This window comes from Medicago sativa, chromosome 3 (genome assembly GCF_051527215.1).
Source record: "Medicago sativa cultivar Bolivia chromosome 3, Bolivia_mono, whole genome shotgun sequence".
NCBI lineage: Eukaryota > Viridiplantae > Streptophyta > Magnoliopsida > Fabales > Fabaceae > Medicago > Medicago sativa.
Window position 1 is genome coordinate 62,274,445 of NC_140751.1, and position 18,273 is coordinate 62,292,717.

General features: G+C 35.3%; 1 protein-coding gene, 2 long non-coding RNA genes and 1 pseudogene across 3 annotated transcripts; 2 read left to right on the forward strand and 2 right to left on the reverse strand.

The window, feature by feature from the left end:
• Window positions 1–5,995: 5,995 nt before the first annotated feature.
• LOC146938963 (truncated lectin 2) lies at window positions 5,996–7,071 on the forward strand. Its single transcript, XM_085752798.1, has one exon. It carries the CDS (start codon window positions 6,056–6,058, stop codon window positions 6,893–6,895), a length of 840 nt encoding a protein of 279 aa, XP_085608924.1. The 5' UTR covers window positions 5,996–6,055; the 3' UTR covers window positions 6,896–7,071.
• A 1,769-nt stretch (window positions 7,072–8,840) lies between these two features.
• LOC146938964 (uncharacterized) lies at window positions 8,841–10,164 on the reverse strand (annotated as a pseudogene).
• Window positions 10,165–10,978: 814 nt separating this feature from the next.
• LOC146938965 (uncharacterized) lies at window positions 10,979–11,967 on the reverse strand. The gene is made up of 2 exons (XR_015033416.1): window positions 11,888–11,967; window positions 10,979–11,361 (listed from the first exon to the last, which is right to left on the reverse strand). It is a non-coding gene; the product is annotated as an uncharacterized LOC146938965 (long non-coding RNA).
• A 2,792-nt stretch (window positions 11,968–14,759) lies between these two features.
• LOC146938966 (uncharacterized) lies at window positions 14,760–17,836 on the forward strand. Its single transcript, XR_015033417.1, has 3 exons — window positions 14,760–15,081; window positions 15,937–16,036; window positions 17,724–17,836. It is a non-coding gene; the product is annotated as an uncharacterized LOC146938966 (long non-coding RNA).
• Window positions 17,837–18,273: the final 437 nt, after the last annotated feature.

Here is an 18,273-nt window from a genome sequence, read left to right on the forward strand (position 1 = left end):
TATATGAAAAACTATGGAAGAGTTTTACATGTTAAGCTTTACATGAAGAGATATAATTGATTACCATGTAAAACTTTTATACGTTATATCAGTGCATGTTTTGTTGTGTTCACCCCTTGGAACGTTTCTGCCAAGTGCCAATAACTAACATACAATGTTGCTATATTAATTCATGACATCATGGTCATATTATAATTGCATTCAGGTTGCACTAAGATGGTGGACTAACAAGGGCCGAGTGCCCTGATTAAAAGCTTCAACAAGGAGACGATGGAATGAAATCTAGAAATGTTTGACTTTGATCTGAGGATATGATTCCATCTGAAATAAAAGGAACATGGTTAAGATTCCTTTCTTTATGATCCTGATTACTGTGGAGGTGTCGAAGTATTGTTAAATGTCAGATAAATCAAGCTTGGAATGCAAACAAGCCCGCCAAGGGCGAGATTAACAAAAAGAGAGAACTCACCAAACAACATGCCGGAATTAAATTGTGAAAAAAGAAAAGCATATGGAAGCAATGGTCCTGCTATTAACAAATGAAACGTGGAGTTATCCTAACCTTTTTTCGACCTTTGAGATTTGTTTTGCAGGTTGTAACGAGGCACCCTATTTTCTAAAAATTGTTCCATTGCAGTTTAAAATTGAAACGTCATCTAAAAAAAAACTACCAGAAAAGAAAAAAAAAGGTCGTAAACCCCTTCCCCACAAGGGAAGCCGCCTTATCCTAGCTGGGTAAGGAGAGCTAAAGAAGAAAATGTCGTAAACGCCTTCCCCACAGAGGAAGCCGCCTTATCCTAGCGGGGTAAGGAGAGCTAAACAAGAACAATGCCAAACACAAAGCAACTTGACAAGAAACAATCATCAAAAGCGAAGCATGCTCGAATACGACAAAGCAAAGACATAATTTAAGTACAAACAAAAGTGTCACCGCCCAGAGTCATTACAAAACATCATACTACAACAGTTATAAAATCTAATTACAAGATAAAATGCACGCCATTCAAGGCACGTCCAACAAAGTCGCCGTCGCCATCTTGAACAAGATTGGAAGAATTTCGCCGACGGAGATCAAAATCTGGATACAAATGTTCCACATGTAATCTCGTTCAAAGCCGATTCAAACGACTTCGCCTTGTCCCAAGACTCGTGCTTGGGGGGCTTGTGGACCGGGGATATCTAAAACAAAGGATACACAACCCACACAGGGGGCTAGCATAACCACATGCGTAAGGCCACGTCACACATTGAAAAAATAAAACACTTCGCCTTGTCACAAGACTCGTGCTTGGGGAGGCTTGTGGACCGGGAAAACCCGAGTAAGGGCATAACGCCCTTCGTAAGGATTAAGCCGCCCTTCACAGGGGCCAATAAGACCTTAGGAGACCTATGCGCGGGCACTGCCTTTGAAGCCTTCTATAAGCAACTAGAAGCGACGAGTGCTTATCTCGGCCCAACTGACTTACTGCCTAAGTTAGCGAATAAATAGGCCCAATCATAGCTATAAATACCCCCTTGAGAGCATTCTCGTGGCATGACCTAAACAAATAAAACCCTAGTTTTATAGAATCGTTCTCTCTGCAAGTACATGTTACTTGAGGTTTTGTGACTTTTCTATTATTTATCAAGATTTGCTTCTAGCCTTTGTTCTCTAAAGAAATTTGACAAATTGGAGGGATTCTTAAGGAAAATAATATACGGCTGATGGTTAAATAAAGATCATGTGACTCCTTTAGGGTTTGATATTTTGAATATTGATGAAGGTTGGAATTCTTTTACTAGTTAAATTCCACTCGTATTTTATTCAAACTGACTCATATAATGGTATTTAAGAATTTTTGTATGAATACATCATACCAATCAAAACAGCGAGGGATACGGTATTAATAGTTTCGTCATTATCGATTCCGGCAAAGAAGTTACTATTGTTTGTTTCAGGAGAACAAAGCCTATAAAGAGTTTCTTATTTCATTCGTCACCATCATGCCTTATGAACAGGCGGAGATTAATTCATTATGGTTTCTCTCGATGCCAACAACGTCATGGAAGAACGATTTTACTTTTCATATCTTTCTTATTTTGCTATACTTTGAATTGCTTTGCTTCGATTTTAATCAACAACATATATCTTAACCTAACAATTTAAATCGATCTCTTCTTATTGTCTTTTATCTTTCTTATTGAACCTCTTATTCGGGGTTTTTTGGTTCGATCAACTAACTCTTGTATGTCTCAATCAGATCTTATAATTTTTTTTATATGTACCAACAATTTTACATACAACGATGGCCCTCACTTTTTATGTTCGGCTTTGTAAAAAAAAAAATTGCCCTAAGGACAAATTTGTTATATTCATGTTGCTACATAATTTGGATTCAGCTCCACTCTCTGTCATGAATTTCAAAGAAGCATGATTGACATCAGAAGCAACACTCCCCCGTTATCAGGTTCTAAATTGTTAATTGTGGAACTAACATGTAATATGATCAAATTTATGTTCACATAGCATAATCGTCTCGTGTCATCAGGATTTTATCAACAAAGTTTTACTTTCGTTCTTTTTTCACATTATAACTGCTAGTAGATGACAACTAGAATCGTTGCTTCCACTCACGAAACCTATGTGTTACGATGATTTATCTACTTTGGGGGTTAATCCAATCGAATAAAAGGTTTTGTTCCGATCTAATAGGAGAAGGAGAATGAATAAAATATGTATGACTTAGTTCATATTTCTAATAGGAGCATGAAGAGAAGTAGAAAGTAAGATAACAATTGAGTTGGTTTCAAGATAGTAGGAGAAAGATAAGAAGCATAAAATAAAAATGTGGGCGAGTTAGCTCCAATTTATTGGGATGAGAGTATTTAGTTTTGAATGATTATGATGGACTATGATTAAGATTGTATTATTATGCTTACCAATTGAGAAATTTGCAAGTACTGTTATATTTTAGATAAATCATTCCAAGACGCAAACAAGCTCGTCAAGGGCGAGATTAAAATAAAGATCACTAAACAACACTCCAGAATGAGAACGTCTAAAAATAAATAAATGTGGAAGCAACGGTCCGTCCATTAACTACATGAAGATGAAACTTGGAGTTATCCAGTTATCCTAACCTTTTTCGACCTTTGAGATTTGTTTTGAAGGTTTTTAACGAGGTGCCCTATTTTCTACATCTTACCTAAGTTTACTTTCTACTTTACTTGTTTTCATCTACAAATGTCGTAAACGCCTTCCCACGGGGAAGCTGCCTTACCTTAGCGCGGTAAAGAGAGCTAAAATGAAGAAAGTTGTAAACGCCTTCCCACAGGGAAGCCGCCTTACCTTAGCGGGGTAAGGAGAGATAAAATGAAAAATGCCATAAATGCCTTCCCCACAGGGGAAGCCGCCTTATCCTAGCGGGGTAAGGAGAGCTAAAGAAGAAAATGTCGTGAATGCCTTCCCCACAAGGGAAGCCGCCTTATCCTAGCGGGGTAAGGAGAGCTTAAAGAAGAAAAATGCCATAAACGCCTTCCCCATAGGGGAAGCCGCCTTATCCTAACAGGGTAAGGAGAGCTAAAGAAGAAAAATTCCATAAACGCCCTCCCCATAGGGGGAAGCCACCTTATCCTACGCTAGACACAACGTCCATCTCAAAAAGTACTACGCTAGACACGGATCAAAAATCCTCTCAAGCAGAGGTCGTCTAAATAACAAAGGGCGAGAAGAACAAAAATCCTCTCAAGCAGAGGTCGTCTAATTAACAATGGGCGGGAAGAATAAAAATCCTCTCAAGCAGAGGTCGTCTAAATAACAAAGGGCAGGAAGAACAAAAATCCTCTCAAACAGAGGTCGTCTAAATAACAAAGGGCGGGAAGAACAAAAATCCTCTCAAGCAGAGGTCGTCTAAAATAACAAAGGGCCGAAAGAATAAAAATTCTCTCAAGCAGAGGTCGTCTAAATAACAATGGGCATGAAGAATAAAAGAAAACGTCAACCCCTATGAGGGCTCTGAACGAAATAAAAAACGACAACTCTTATATGAGCTCTGAACGCACGACACGACGTCAACCTCCAAAGGATACCACTACATAAAAAAAAAATCATCATTGTATTCTACCGAAAAATTTAAATACTAGCGAACGATAGAAACCACCATGCGAACACTCCCCCGCATCTGGAATTTAAATAAATAAAATAAAATTCACAGAAACAAGACTTAAGTAAAAGGTCCCACCACGTCAGAAACTCCAAAGATTTCGACTAAGTCACATAACACGACTCGCCCTCCAAATCCTTCGTATTAGCTCGCCCAAAAGATATCAAACAGTCACATCGCACTAAAAAAGCATCACGACCTAGTCACTCCATATCATCACTTCGTCTTCTCCCAAGACTCGTGCTTTGGGGGCTGTGGACCGCCAAATGCACTTCTAAGGACCGGGGTCCCTCCAAAAGGGCCCCGACAACCTACAGAAGGGCCTATGTGCCCTAGAGCGCGTTCCCAAGGGCGCCGACCGCAAACGTGAATCACCATTTAGCCATATCATCAATTTGTCTTCTCCTAAGACTCGTGATTGGGGGGTTGTGGACCGGGAAGACCCGAATAAAGGACACAGAGCCCTCCATAAAGGCCTAGATAAACATGAGTGCCCCTCATAGGGGCCAAAATAGCCTTAGGCGGCCACTACGAAGACGCCACCATCAAAGCCTTCTAGAAGCAGCTGGAAGCCTCAATACTTATCTCTTCTCAAGTAACTTAATGTCTAAGATAGTGGAACGAGCTCAAACTATTGCTATAAATACTAACCTTGAGAACATTCTCAAGGTATGACCAAAACAGACTAAACCCTAGTTTCATAGATTGTACTCTGCAAGTACAGAACGTATGTATGCTAGTTTTAGATGCCAAAGTTCTTAGTAATATCTATTCACTTTCATGTATAACTAAGTAAAATATAAAAAAAGAGAGAATCAATTCAGAATATGTCTATAGAAGTTCAACTCAATTCAGAATACTATTCTTTATGAACTTAAATTGTCTTGTACTTGCTAATTGTAACATACACAGTGGAAATCCGTAGAAGATTGTGGACTATAATAACTCTCTTCACTTCATTTCCAATTGGGATCTTGAATTGGTTACCAAAATAAAATAAAACTACTTAGACTAACTTAATTTCAATAGGGTTAAATAAGTTTTTTTTTCTCAAAATAAAAACATAACGAATTTTGATTTTAGTCCCTAAAAAATAAAACATATTGGTCTCATCCATACAAATTTTTGTAACCGATGATGATGGCAGAGACCAAAACAAAAACATTTATTAGTTTCAAGGTTTGTTTTAGAACAAAAAAAGATATGGGGACGAAAACCAAAAACACGCGAACTTTCATATACAATTTATCTAGGCTTAAAAGCAGTTTTCGCCCCCTAACTTTCACGAAATTGCGATTTTGGCCCCCTAAGAAGAAAAAAAAACTACAAAACCGCCCCCTAAGTTTTGCAACTGTAGTAGTTTTGGCCCTCAAGGCAAAAAAAAAATAAAAAAAATAACATGTGGCACCTCACTTAGGGTGCTACGTCAGCGTAGATCGAGTCAAAATTGGCCTTTGGGGCCAAAACTGCCACAAGTGCAAAACTTAGGGGGCGGTTTTGTAGTTTTTTTCTTAGGGGGCCAAAATCACAATTTGGGAAAGTTAGGGGGTTAAAACTGCTATTAAGCCATTTATCTATTTAAGTATTTCGATTATGTTTTCTTAATATTATACGTCAATATTGTTTTGTAAATCTGAACAATACAAGGTTTCAAATTCTATAATTCAAGCTGTTTTCGTATTCTATAATTCGAACAAACGGTATTTCAGAAGAAAAAAAATAGAGCGCGAGAAATACATAAGATGGAAAAAGATTGATAACAAAAATTGCATTGTTTGCATATTGAAAACATGTGACAATTGCATGGATTCATGTGCTCGATTATAAGCCACACATTAGGAAACATAGGTTCATACTTGCCACTATTTAAACATAAGGATATCTCTCGTGTTAGCATTCATACAAACCAAAGAATGTCTTCCTCCAAGTTCTCTTTTATCCTATCCATCTCCTTAACATTCTTCATCTTGCTATTGAACAAGGTGAATTCAGCAGAAACAACTTCCTTTTCCATCACAAAGTTTGTCCCAGGCCAAAAGAATCTCATCTTCCAAGGTGATGCCGAAACTACCTCAACAGGGAAGTTAGAACTCAGCAAGGCAGTCAAGAACTCTATTGGTAGAGCTCTTTATTCTGCCCCTATTCACATTTGGGATAGCAAAACCGGAAGCTTGGCTAACTTTGAAACTACCTTCACCTTTACAATAACGGCGCCTAATACTTATAATGTTGCAGACGGTCTTGCATTCTTCATTGCACCGATTGATACTCAGCCGAAATCAATTCGTCAAGGAGGATACCTTGGAGTTTTCAATAGCAGAACTTACCAAAAATCAATTCAAACTGTTGCAGTTGAAATTGACACTTTCTATAATGCTCAATGGGATCCAAATCCCGGAAATATAAGTAGCACAGGTCGACATATTGGAATCGATGTAAACTCTATCAAATCAATAATCACTGTTCCGTGGAGTTTGGAAAATAATAAAAAGGCTAATGTTGTGATAGGGTTTAATGGTGCCACAAATGTGTTGAGTGTTGATGTGGAATATCCTTTGATTCGTCATTATACCCTAAGTCATGTTGTGCCTTTGAAGGAAGTTGTTCCTGAGTGGGTAAGGATTGGTTTCTCGGCTGCGACTGGAGCCGAATATGCAGCACATGATATTTTATCGTGGTCTTTTGATTCAAAGTTGAACCTAGGTTTTGATAACATCAATGCCAATGTTTCAAGCTCTGTTCAAGATACATAGTTGAAAACTTATCATTATGTATGTGTGAGTGTGACCAACCAGTCTAAGAAAACTATAATAAGATATCTGAAATAGTGGTTCAATATTGTGTAGTAGAAATAAGGTCACACCATATCTTCTTTTTTTGTAATAAATTATGGAGCAATGCTATTTCTTGCGAGAGTTTTGTTCCTGAAGGATTCACGAATAGATGTTAACCAATTAGATCTAGTCCTTGGCCAGAAAACACGGTAGGTAAGGGCTATAATTTATGAAAGACTTTCAACTGAGTCATGATGTTATCGTCGTATTTTCACTGAATGATGTTTAGTCACATAATTCGTAATTTCTCACCATAAGAACAGCGAACCAATTACCTATTCACGATTTACCAACTAGTATATGTTAAATTCAGCAAACTAACTACCTCCTCAATTAATATCCATGTGTTTTCCATGTGCAGCCTCCCATTATAAATTCATGATTGATATCCACCATGTGAGTTCATGTTGGCATACGACGATCTACCATATTATACACCCGTTCGTTTTCTAGAAGTCAAGCCCTGTTCTCCAAAGTTCTTCAAGTTTCTTTAGTATTACAACAAAATCCATACGCGCAGGTATTCGTCCAAACCAAACTTTGACTGAGTTTGGGTATAGGTTTGAGTTTTCTCCAATTTCAAAACACGGGTACGTGACCGGTAACGGAAATAAAGTACCCACCCCAAACTCATACCAAAATCCGTCCCGAATGCAGAAAATCAATTAATTTATCGGTTCTTTAATATATATATATATATATATATATATATATATATATATATATATATATATATATATATATTAACTCAAACCCAAAATCATTTCACTCACACAGTTAGAGTCTCAGTGATAGAGATGCGACAAACCCATCTGGAGATCCTTTGAATTGAATAGGAGGTCATATGAATAAGTCCAAGTCAAAGAGGATGAATCAAGCATTACAAGGCTTAATCATAAAGATCAATGAAAAAGAAATTCAACATGCATCAGAGGCTTCACCAAATTAGGTCACTTTCTTACAATTGGATCAAGATGCTTTGAGCCTAACTTGAAGCCCAGTTTTATTTAATAAGCAATTTTCGTTTTTTTATTTTGGGTGAATTTTTAGATGGTCTTTTGTATTCTCTTAGCCTCTTCAAAGGCAGGGTTTTAAATAACGGTCGTGATCGCGTTAAGGTTTTTGCGATTTTGGTTGTTACAAATGCTGCGTTACAAATTGCGATTGTCACAATGTGAATTAATCAAAACATTGCACAATTACCCTCACCACTTCCTCTCACTCAACTCACTTTATTCTTTATAGGTTCTTCTTTCTCACTTCTTTTCGATGTCACATTATTGAAGCATGAAACCACAAATTCATAAACATAAAAAATGTCATCTCTAAAGTCCAAATTCACACAACTATATTCATACAAAGACAATTTTTTTCTCTCTAAAATATAATTTTATCTATGTTACACACTTACATAACAACACCAAAATTAAGAGAGTCAGTGGTGGAGGAGAGACTTAGGAATTGAAGGAGTAAGGAACTATTGATAAAGAAGAGGTGATGACCAAAATCTGATAACTGTTCTTTTTTTCGCAGCTGTCACGGTCGAACGCGGCCGTAACTTCGTATCGCGGCCGTAACGGCATTACGTCACAACGTTTTTGTGTGATTTTCCTTCCCACCGTTAAATCGGGCAAAAAAGGTATCGTCCCTTGCCTATACGATTTTGTAACGGCCATTTTCGCAATAACGCCCCGTTATTTAAAAACTTGACAAAAGGTAATAAACCCACAAAGTGAGATAAAAAGAATATAAATTCATACTACAATAATTTAATTCAAGTGATAAAAATTTAAACTCTTTAAACAAAGTTGCTATGATTTTAATCGTTGATTTTACTAGAACTCAGACCCGTGCTCCGCACGGGTCATATCGAGTCTTTAATAATTAACAAAAATATGTAAACTTGTAATAGACCATATCGAGTCTTTACATCCATCTCTTCACCATCATCGTTGGTTACTAATATCTTCAAACCATCTCTTGAAGTCACCCTTGACAATGCCACATACAATTGACCACGAGAAAAGACAGGCGATGGTAAATATACTTCCATATGCTTTAGAGATTGGCCTTGACTTTTGTTGATAGCCATTGCAAAAGAAATAGCTATCGGAAATTGCCTTCTTTGAAATTTGAAAGGAATTCTGATATCAGACGGGATTAAAGATAATCTTGGAATAAACTCTTTGTCACCTATATTACTGCCGGATATCACTTGTCCTTCAAGCACAAATCTACCCATCCTTGTAATAATCAACCTCGTTCCGTTGCACAATCCCGAACTCTGATCTATATTTCTTAATAACATGACTGGAACTCCTACATTCAGACGCTACTTATGATTTGGAAGTCCAGAAGCAACAAATGTGTTGAGAAATTCAGGAGTATGAACATCGTCCACAACATCGGCACCTGTCTTACTTGTTACTAGGGTATCATAACTCAAATATATTGTTTCTTCTCCTGGCAACAAATCCAATACATACTCATTAACTTTTTCAACAATCAGATTTTTTGGAGCCAATATAGCTCGATTTTGGAAGTAGTCCATATTATGCATATCTCCTAACAGATTAGGATAAGTGCTATTAACAATGGAAGCAATAGGATCATCTGAAGTTGTAATCAGCAAGTCAGGTGGAATAGTAATTGAGATATCTACCTCGTTGCATTCTCCAACCGTACCATCACCGATACTTAATATCTAATCCGAAAAAAGCTTTCTTTCTTCAATTTCTGATTCAGATGCACCATGGAGAATCCTCAAATTTTTAGTTAGAGTAAGTACCTCACAAAACCTCCAAAAATATGAAGAATTAATAGTCGCATGCACAACTTCAGGTCTAGGGCCTTTGGGTATTACAGGCAAAATCTGTCTAAAGTCTCCGCCAAATACAACAACTTTGCCACCGAATGGAATATACTTGTTTCGAGGGTCGATTTTTTTAAGAACATCTCTAAACGTTCGATCCATTTCTTCAAAACAATACCTAGAACGCCGACCTGTGCGCCGCACGGGCCTTATGAGCTGAAATCTTTTAATAAAAACGTAATATTTTGGAATGAAACTTAAATAATTAGACTACGTAAAGAACAATTATCAGAGTCACAAAATGTATCATTTGGTGAAATATCATATCGTCAACCAAGAATGTCACAACAAAATACATAATAGGGGTATTACACATTTTGAAATACTTCTTCATATGCGACGTTAGACCGGGTGCATGCGAAACTTTAGTATTAAATAAATTAAAAGTAAATTTTATATTAAAATTTGTTTGATGAAATTTAAGATAAGATTGGTTATATTATATACTTGAAATATCAAACACATCACATCAAAATAAGATAATTTTTAAGCTCCATGATGTATCTAAAATAAATTTAAAAACTGGTAGCAAAAGATGTGTAAATAATAGGAACGATAATAATAATTGTGTTCTATAGATATTGGTGTTAGAAGTTGAAAATACCTAATGCATAGAAATTGGAAGGGAGAAAGAATGATCCAAAAGCACAACAGAAAATCAAATCTATTCTTCAAGCAGATCAAAACATTTTTTTTGGGTTCGATAAATGTGAACTTTATAGTTCATTGCAGAAGATAACATAGAAATTACTCCTGCAACAAAGCAATACAATAAAAAAATTTCGTTACAATTTATATGTTCATAGCCTTGAAAAATGTGACAATTCAAAACCAAAAGTTAGTATTTTGTCAAAAAAAAAAAAAAAAACAAAAGTTAGTAGTTATATATACAAAGAGATATCAGTCATTCTTTAATGAAAAAACTAAAAAAAAATGTTTTCTAGAATCCATGCAATTCTACTCACAAACTAATGACAATGCCTAATGAAACTATCCATGCAAAAACAAAACAAAAAATGACAATTATATTGATAAGCACTGAGAGGAAAAAGTTTAATGTTGTAAAAAAAACAAACCACCAATGTTGATAAGTGAGGATTTTCATACAAATATAATGCTCAAGCAGCCAATCATAGAAAATTGAATCTAAGATTTCTGAAATTCTAATATGTGGTCTCATGATGATCCATCATACAAAGAAGGTAAAGAGTTAAAACATAGTAGAGTGTGGTTGCATGTGCAAGTAAGTAAGCAACAATAAATAGTCATTTAATTGAAGATAAAAACACCAACCTATGATCACTATTAATCTACAAAAAAAAAAGTAGGAATCATAGTCACATATAGGAGCGTACAAATATAGTTGCAAAACTCCATTGTCATACAACAATGTGATCACTTGAGAACTGAACAGAAATTCACCAGCCAAATAGATCAAATGCATTTCTGTTTCCTTCATCAAGCAAGCATCAACAGGTCCCTGTAATCATTCAAAATCCATTTGTTGGCTAATCTACAACCGTAAAACATACACTACATTAGCTAAATAGTTTCAATCACATTACATTACCAATTTATTAATTAGCATTTGTTATTTAAATCAGCATAAAAGTAGGAAAATAATTGTAGAAGCTCAGAATCTATGCTTTGTATTTTGAAGCAAACAATAATTGAAACATGAGAACATTATATTTTCTTTCTCAGACTTCTGCAGCAAAGACTTGAAGCAAAGCAAACACTATATTTTACAGAGACTTTTAAGGAAAAAGCAAGCACTAAAATGAAAATAATAGATATCACATAATAATTGGACATTTAATCAAATTCATAACATGCTTCAATTTCTAATAGCAGTACAAAGTTGTGGAAGGCAACACCCTTAATTTTTAGTGCTTTCTATATTAATTGAACGATGAAAAGTCTCATCTGTTGAATAAATATGTCATGCGCCACTCATATCATTATAAAACATTGAATGAATGTATTCAGTAATCAAAAGAGCAATGTGGACCCAAGAAAAACCGAATGGATGACCTTACATGGTAGCGGGTTGGGTGAAATTTAGTATGTTATTGCTATGTCAATTCAAATGCATTTTAGTGGACCAAATCATAACCTATACAAAAAGCAAAAGGAATTATAGTAAATTAAAGTGCAAATATATGTGAGATATATCTATAATTTGCAAGAATTTTTAGCAGATTAATGTGTCATTGAAGCCGCAAAAATGCATGCAAGTGTAGTGGCACGCCTAAAAATATCATATGTCACTGCCATCCTATTAGTTCTGGTGTTGCCTAAGCTCCGCAGTTGCATTATTCAGAGATTCAAACCCTGTGATATTAGGTCAACAGGAAAAACAGTCTGCACAAAAACATAACAAACCAGGGATTTAAAATCTGGCAGTGGCAGATGCATATAAAAAATGTCACCATCAATTGTAACATGGTACATGATGATACCTAAAACCTATGGTAGAAACAAATCAAAAGCTGAAATCCTCACCAGAATCATTCAACCGAAATCAAAAATTGAATTGGAATAGTATAACTAACACTGGAATTGTCACTGAAATCATAAATTGAAATCAATATCAAATCGAGAATGAACAAATTGAGTAAGAAATTGAGAAAGAACAAACTGTATACCTCCATGGACGGTGGTCTTCAGATGACATTACCGGAAGCAGAGGCAATGAGGGTTTTAAAAACTTGGGTGAATGAGATTGTTGTTCTTACTGGTGAAAACGATTAGGTTTCAATGATGAAACTGAAAGGAGGCGATGGGAGGAGAAATGAGAAAAGAGGCAAATCTTTGTTTTCCTTTTTCAAAGTAAAGAGAAAGAGAACGCTTAATCTGAAGAAACTTGAGCCATGTGTACATACCATCAAGGGAACATTGGAAGCTGATAAAATTAAGCGTGAGAATCAAAGTGTGAGAATTGGAAACACATTCATCCATTATCCAACAACATTCATCCATTATCCAACAACTCTGCAAAGTTACAAAACAAATTACAAATCAAGTAAGCCAATTACAAATTGGATCGATCGAAAAATAATCTGAGTAATCGATAAAACAAAGAAGAAAATTTACCTTTGATTGATTGATTTTTGATTTTTTTAGGGGTTTGTTTGCGATAAAACGAAGAAATTTGACTTAGATTGATTTTTTAGGGTTTGCTTGTGTGATGGCTTAGTGATGACCAAAATTATAGCAAACTTCATAACAAAATTCGGTTGGCCAAAATTATAGCAAACTTGATAACAAAATTCGGCTGACATTAAGTAAGATGATCAATGGCTAAAATTGAATGGCGCCTAAATGTGCAAGATCCAATGGCTCAGAAAAGTGGAGGGAAAAATGGAGGGAAAATATTAGGGTTAAGGATAGCTTGGGGGGTTAAGCTGAAGTAGAGATAAATATGAAATAGTTGTTTCGAAAAACATAAGAGATAAATATGAAATAGTTGTTTCGGAAAAATAGGGCTATAGATAAATATGAAATAGTTGTTTCGGAAAACATAAGAGATAAATATGAAATAATTGTTTCGGAAAACAGAAGAGATAAATATGAAATAGTTGTTTCGGAAAAATAGGGCTATAGATAAATATGAAATAGTTGTAGGGCCAATTTGTTTCAGAAGTAGAGATAAATATGAAATAGTTGTTTCGGAAAATAAAAGAGATAAATATGAAATAGTTGTTTCGAAAAATAGAAGAGATAAATATGAAATAGTTGTTTCAAAAAATAGAAGAGATAAATATGAAATATGATCAATGACTAAAATTGAATGGCGCCTAAATGTGCAAGATCCAATGGCTTAGAAAAGTGGAGGGAAAAATGGGGGAAAAATATTAGGGTTATGGTTAGTTTTTGGGGTTAACCTTTAGTAAGTAAGATTGTATAAAAAAATTCGGTAGACGGACTCCACAAATTCACATAACATGGTAAAAAAGAAAGGAAAAAAAAAGGTATTCAAATATGCAATATTCCAGTTAAATATGCATCCACGATCCATCACCAGGTATAGTCCACGAGTTATATATTACTATTGACTAAAAAAAGTAAGGTAAAACAAATGATCTCGAAGTTGCTGGAATCAGAATGAAATGAATATTATACTAGTAACTGGGGCAATACATTTGGGCACGTGGGAAAAGTTTAATATTTTAGTTAGCAATTGGCAATCAAGATCTAATGATAATGATAAATCATATCTAAAGTTTAGGCTAGGGAAATTAAATAAAGAGGGTGAGATACTAACGGTGCAGAATGAAACTCGAAAGAAAACAAAAAAATGGAAAAAAAAAACAGAAATGAAATATAAATAAGGCCAAAATAAGGCCAAATTGCTTGATCAAATCAAAGTGGCTCCACGAGGGAGACAGTAGAATCAAATCAACGGCCAAATCTTACACTTAGATTATCTTCGCGGTTAAGATAGATTCCCTAGCTTGTGAGGTGAGGATTGCCCCCACCTATAAACATATTGTCAAGCCATCATCTATCCGATGTGGGGACTCTTAACACACCCTCACGACCAGCACTATTGGGCTTGGTCCGTGGACATAAATGGTGGGTGGTCCGATAGCGGAAACCTAATAGCAGGTGGCCCAAGTCCAATGGATATTGGAGAGGCTCTGATACCATCTTAGAAATCGTGGTTAGGCCTAACACAACCCCACAAAACCGGCTTGTGAGATGAGGATTGCCCCCACTTATAAACACATTGTCAGACCATCACCTATCCGATGTGAAACTCTTAACACCTAGCATATTTCAATTTCTGTTTTCTTGTGTTGAGACCATGACTTTCCTCGCGCGTCCTATTTTTTTCCAAAATACCCCTAGTCCGGATTATATAATCCAAACCCATTCCGGAATATTAATTCAGGATTTATTCGTGTATTTTAGCACTTCATCCACCCTGATGGATGATGATGTCAGTCATGAATATTGTTCCAGATTATATAATCTGAAATAGTTAGATAGCTCCCTGATGAATGAAACCCGGATAAGGGCATAGTGCCCCTCGTAAGTATTAAGCCACCCTTCACAAGGGCCAAGAAGACCTTAGGCGACCTATGCGCGAGCACCGCCTTTGAAGCCTTCTAGAAGCAACTAGAAGCGCTGAGTGCTTATCTCGGCCCAGCGAACGTTAGGATCTCCGTTTCACGACTCGACAATAAATCTGTCTTCGTCGGAAAACTCGGTGATGATGAATTCGGCGGTAAAACTGACCTTCCTCTGATATATGTGTTTTCTGTTTAGATTCCGTATAATTTTGATTTGTTTCAAACGATGATTCTATTTTAAGGGTAAGTCATGAAATTCAAAGGATGATTCGATTTAGATACGAGTTATTTTTGTGTGATTATCTTACGCCCTTGCTGCTATCTGGTATTAAGGTCTATGCATTGTATATGTACTGATTTTTCTTATTGGAAGAACCGTATATAGACATGTTCACCACTGCTAGTTATCGCTTTTTATTATTGAAAAAACCATTAAATCTCATATTTGCACTTTTTTGACAACGATGAATGAAATATCTTCAATTGTTGGTGCATTATTTGCACATTTCTATGAGTTTAAATTCGATATTGGTTGCATGTTATAATGTCTTCGGCAATCAAAATTAATGGCTTTCTTCGTCCGAACAGCTTGCTGGACAAGTACTTTGTGAATAGCACGGAAAGTCCTTTTAATTGTATGGTTTTCATACCCCACTGTATCCAACTGCGCATGCAACATATAATTTAATTGAAAACTGATAAGACATTGGTATAAGCTGGGAATTTCCTATAAACAACCACATGCCATGGTAGTTGCTAGTCAACTTCTGCTATGAATTTGATATATAAAGGTATATGAAAAACTATGTTAAGCTTTACATGAAGAGATATAATTGATTACCATGTAAAACTTCTATACGCTATAGTAGTTATTAAACTTTTATACGTTATATCACTGCATGTTATGTTGTTTTCACCCCTTGGAACATTTCTGCCATGTGCCAATAACCAACATACAATGTTGCTATATTAATTCATGACAGCATGGTCATATTATAAATTGCATTCAGGTTGCACTAAGATGGTGGACTAACAAGACGATGGAATGAAATCTAGAAATGTTTAACTCTGAGCTGGGGATATGATTCCATATGATATAAAAGGAACAAGGTTAAGATTCTTTTCTTTATGATCCTGATTACTGTGGAGGTGTGGAAGTATTGTTATATTTCAGATAAATCAAGCTTGGGATGCAAACAAGGGATTTGGATTCTCTCCATTGAAATTTTTCTCAAGTTTTCTCCATTTTCAATCTCCACCATTAAAATACAACAATCACTTTTCATTATAATTTAATTCTCACTTTCTCTCTCATGATTGATGGTTGAGATTCCACATGAGAAAACTTGAGAGAATTTTCAATGGAGAGAATCCTAATCCGCAAACAAGCCCGCCAAGGGAGAGATTAACAAAAAGAGAGAACTCACCAACCAACATGCCATAATTAAAATGTGAAAAAAGAAAAACATATGGAAGCAATGGTTCCACCAAGTGACTTCAAACACACAAGAGGGGGGTGAATTGTGTTCTTTAGAAAATGATTTAAAATAAGCACTTAAAAAAAATTTTAACCAATTAAAATAAAGTGCTTATAAAAGGTTTTAATAAATATAAAAATAGATATGGTGAGATAAAATAAATGACAAACAAAGTAAAAGTGATAAAGGGATGAGAGAAAAAACACAAGAAGTTTATACTAGTTCGGCCTAAAACAACAAGGCCTAGTCTAGTCCCCAAGGAAAAGCCCCTTGAGATTTTCACTGCTCAAGCTTTTAATTAGGATAAGCTGGTAACCTTTACAAATAACGAGCACTCTCCAAACAAAACAATCCTTTGTAGAAGAGTCTCTAAAACCAAGAGATATCACCTCTCTTGAAACCTTGGGATCGCACCCAATACAAATAAGATTTACAACAATGAAATAATACACCAAATGTGTAGATATAACAAATTGAAGCACAAGAACTACAAGATCAACTATGTAGTATAAAAGAGCTCTCAATAAAATAAATTAGCAAGTGTAAAAATAATGAGAGTGATGAATAATATGTTTGACAATGTTTAAGTGCAAATGTGAGTTGTTGAAAATGAGCTACCACAATGCATCTATTTATATGCAAAAATAAAAAGCTAGCCGTTGGACAATTTAATTAAGAAATAGCCGTTGCATAATAGTGGCTCTTTAAAATGTAGAATCAAAACAAATATGCAGATATTACATTGTAATTAAATCGGCCATAATCAAATTAAGTAAAACAAGTTGACATATGCAGCTGCTATAAATAAGATCCAATATGCCATTTCAAGAATTAGCCGTTGAAACAAATAATTGATTACTAGCTGTTGCAAAGATATATCAGGCCATTTTGAGAACTCGTAATCAATTATGTAATGAAAATATTATATGCAAAAGTCAAAGCCATGGTAATTTGATTTATGAAATATTTCAAATCATGCTCAAATATATTTTTAATGTCAAAACCAATTATGCAATTTGTAAAATAAATTATGACTTTTCATGTAAAAATATTTTCATGTAAAATCATATTTAAATGAAAATCATTGTGAGTGTGTGATTTATTTTCATGAGAGCTTTTTCTACTACTTACATAAGGTCCTAATATAAATAAAAATAAAATCCAAGACTAGAAAGCTTGAATCTTCTTTTTCCGCTTTTTGCATCGTTGTTCTTCTAGGACTTCTTTTGTCAATCATCAAAACCAAAGTATTCCTGTCAAGGCATATATTCACATAAGTTATCCTAACCTTTTTTCGACCTTTGAGATTTGTTTTGCAGGTTTTTAACGAGGCGTCCTATTTTCTACATCTTGCCTAAGTTTACATTCTACAGGATTTGTTTTCATCTACAAATGTCGTAAACGCCTACCCACACGGAAGCCGCCTTACCTTAGTGATGTAATCTTTTTACATGTCATAAAACTATATACACGTGAGTATAATATAAGATCGTTTCCACATGGAGTTACGTTAATCATAAGCATTTTCACAATAGTTCACATTAAGGGTTTGAATATAAATTGTTTGTTTGTAAAACTACTTCTAATTGACAGTAAAATAAAACGAGAAGAGATAGAACTATTTCGCTTGCGGCTCAAGAAATCAACCAAGCATAACAGCAGCAATCTCTAGATCGATTAACGGATTCTAGCTTTATAACCAATATTATCGCAATCATTTCTACAAATATCCTTCGTGTCCAAAGTGATATCGTTATTTCTAAAGTATCGTTTAAACATTCGTGTCCAAATCCTTTAAACGATAATAAAGTCGATCGAATAACTTAATTGACCGTGTCCAGCCTGATTAAACGTCCGAAAGCATTGAGT

What these genes read in the sequence shown, in the direction of transcription:
- LOC146938963 (XM_085752798.1), top strand. Translation starts at nt 6,056, where the DNA reads ATGTCTTCCTCCAAGTTCTCTTTTATCCTATCCATCTCCTTAACATTC.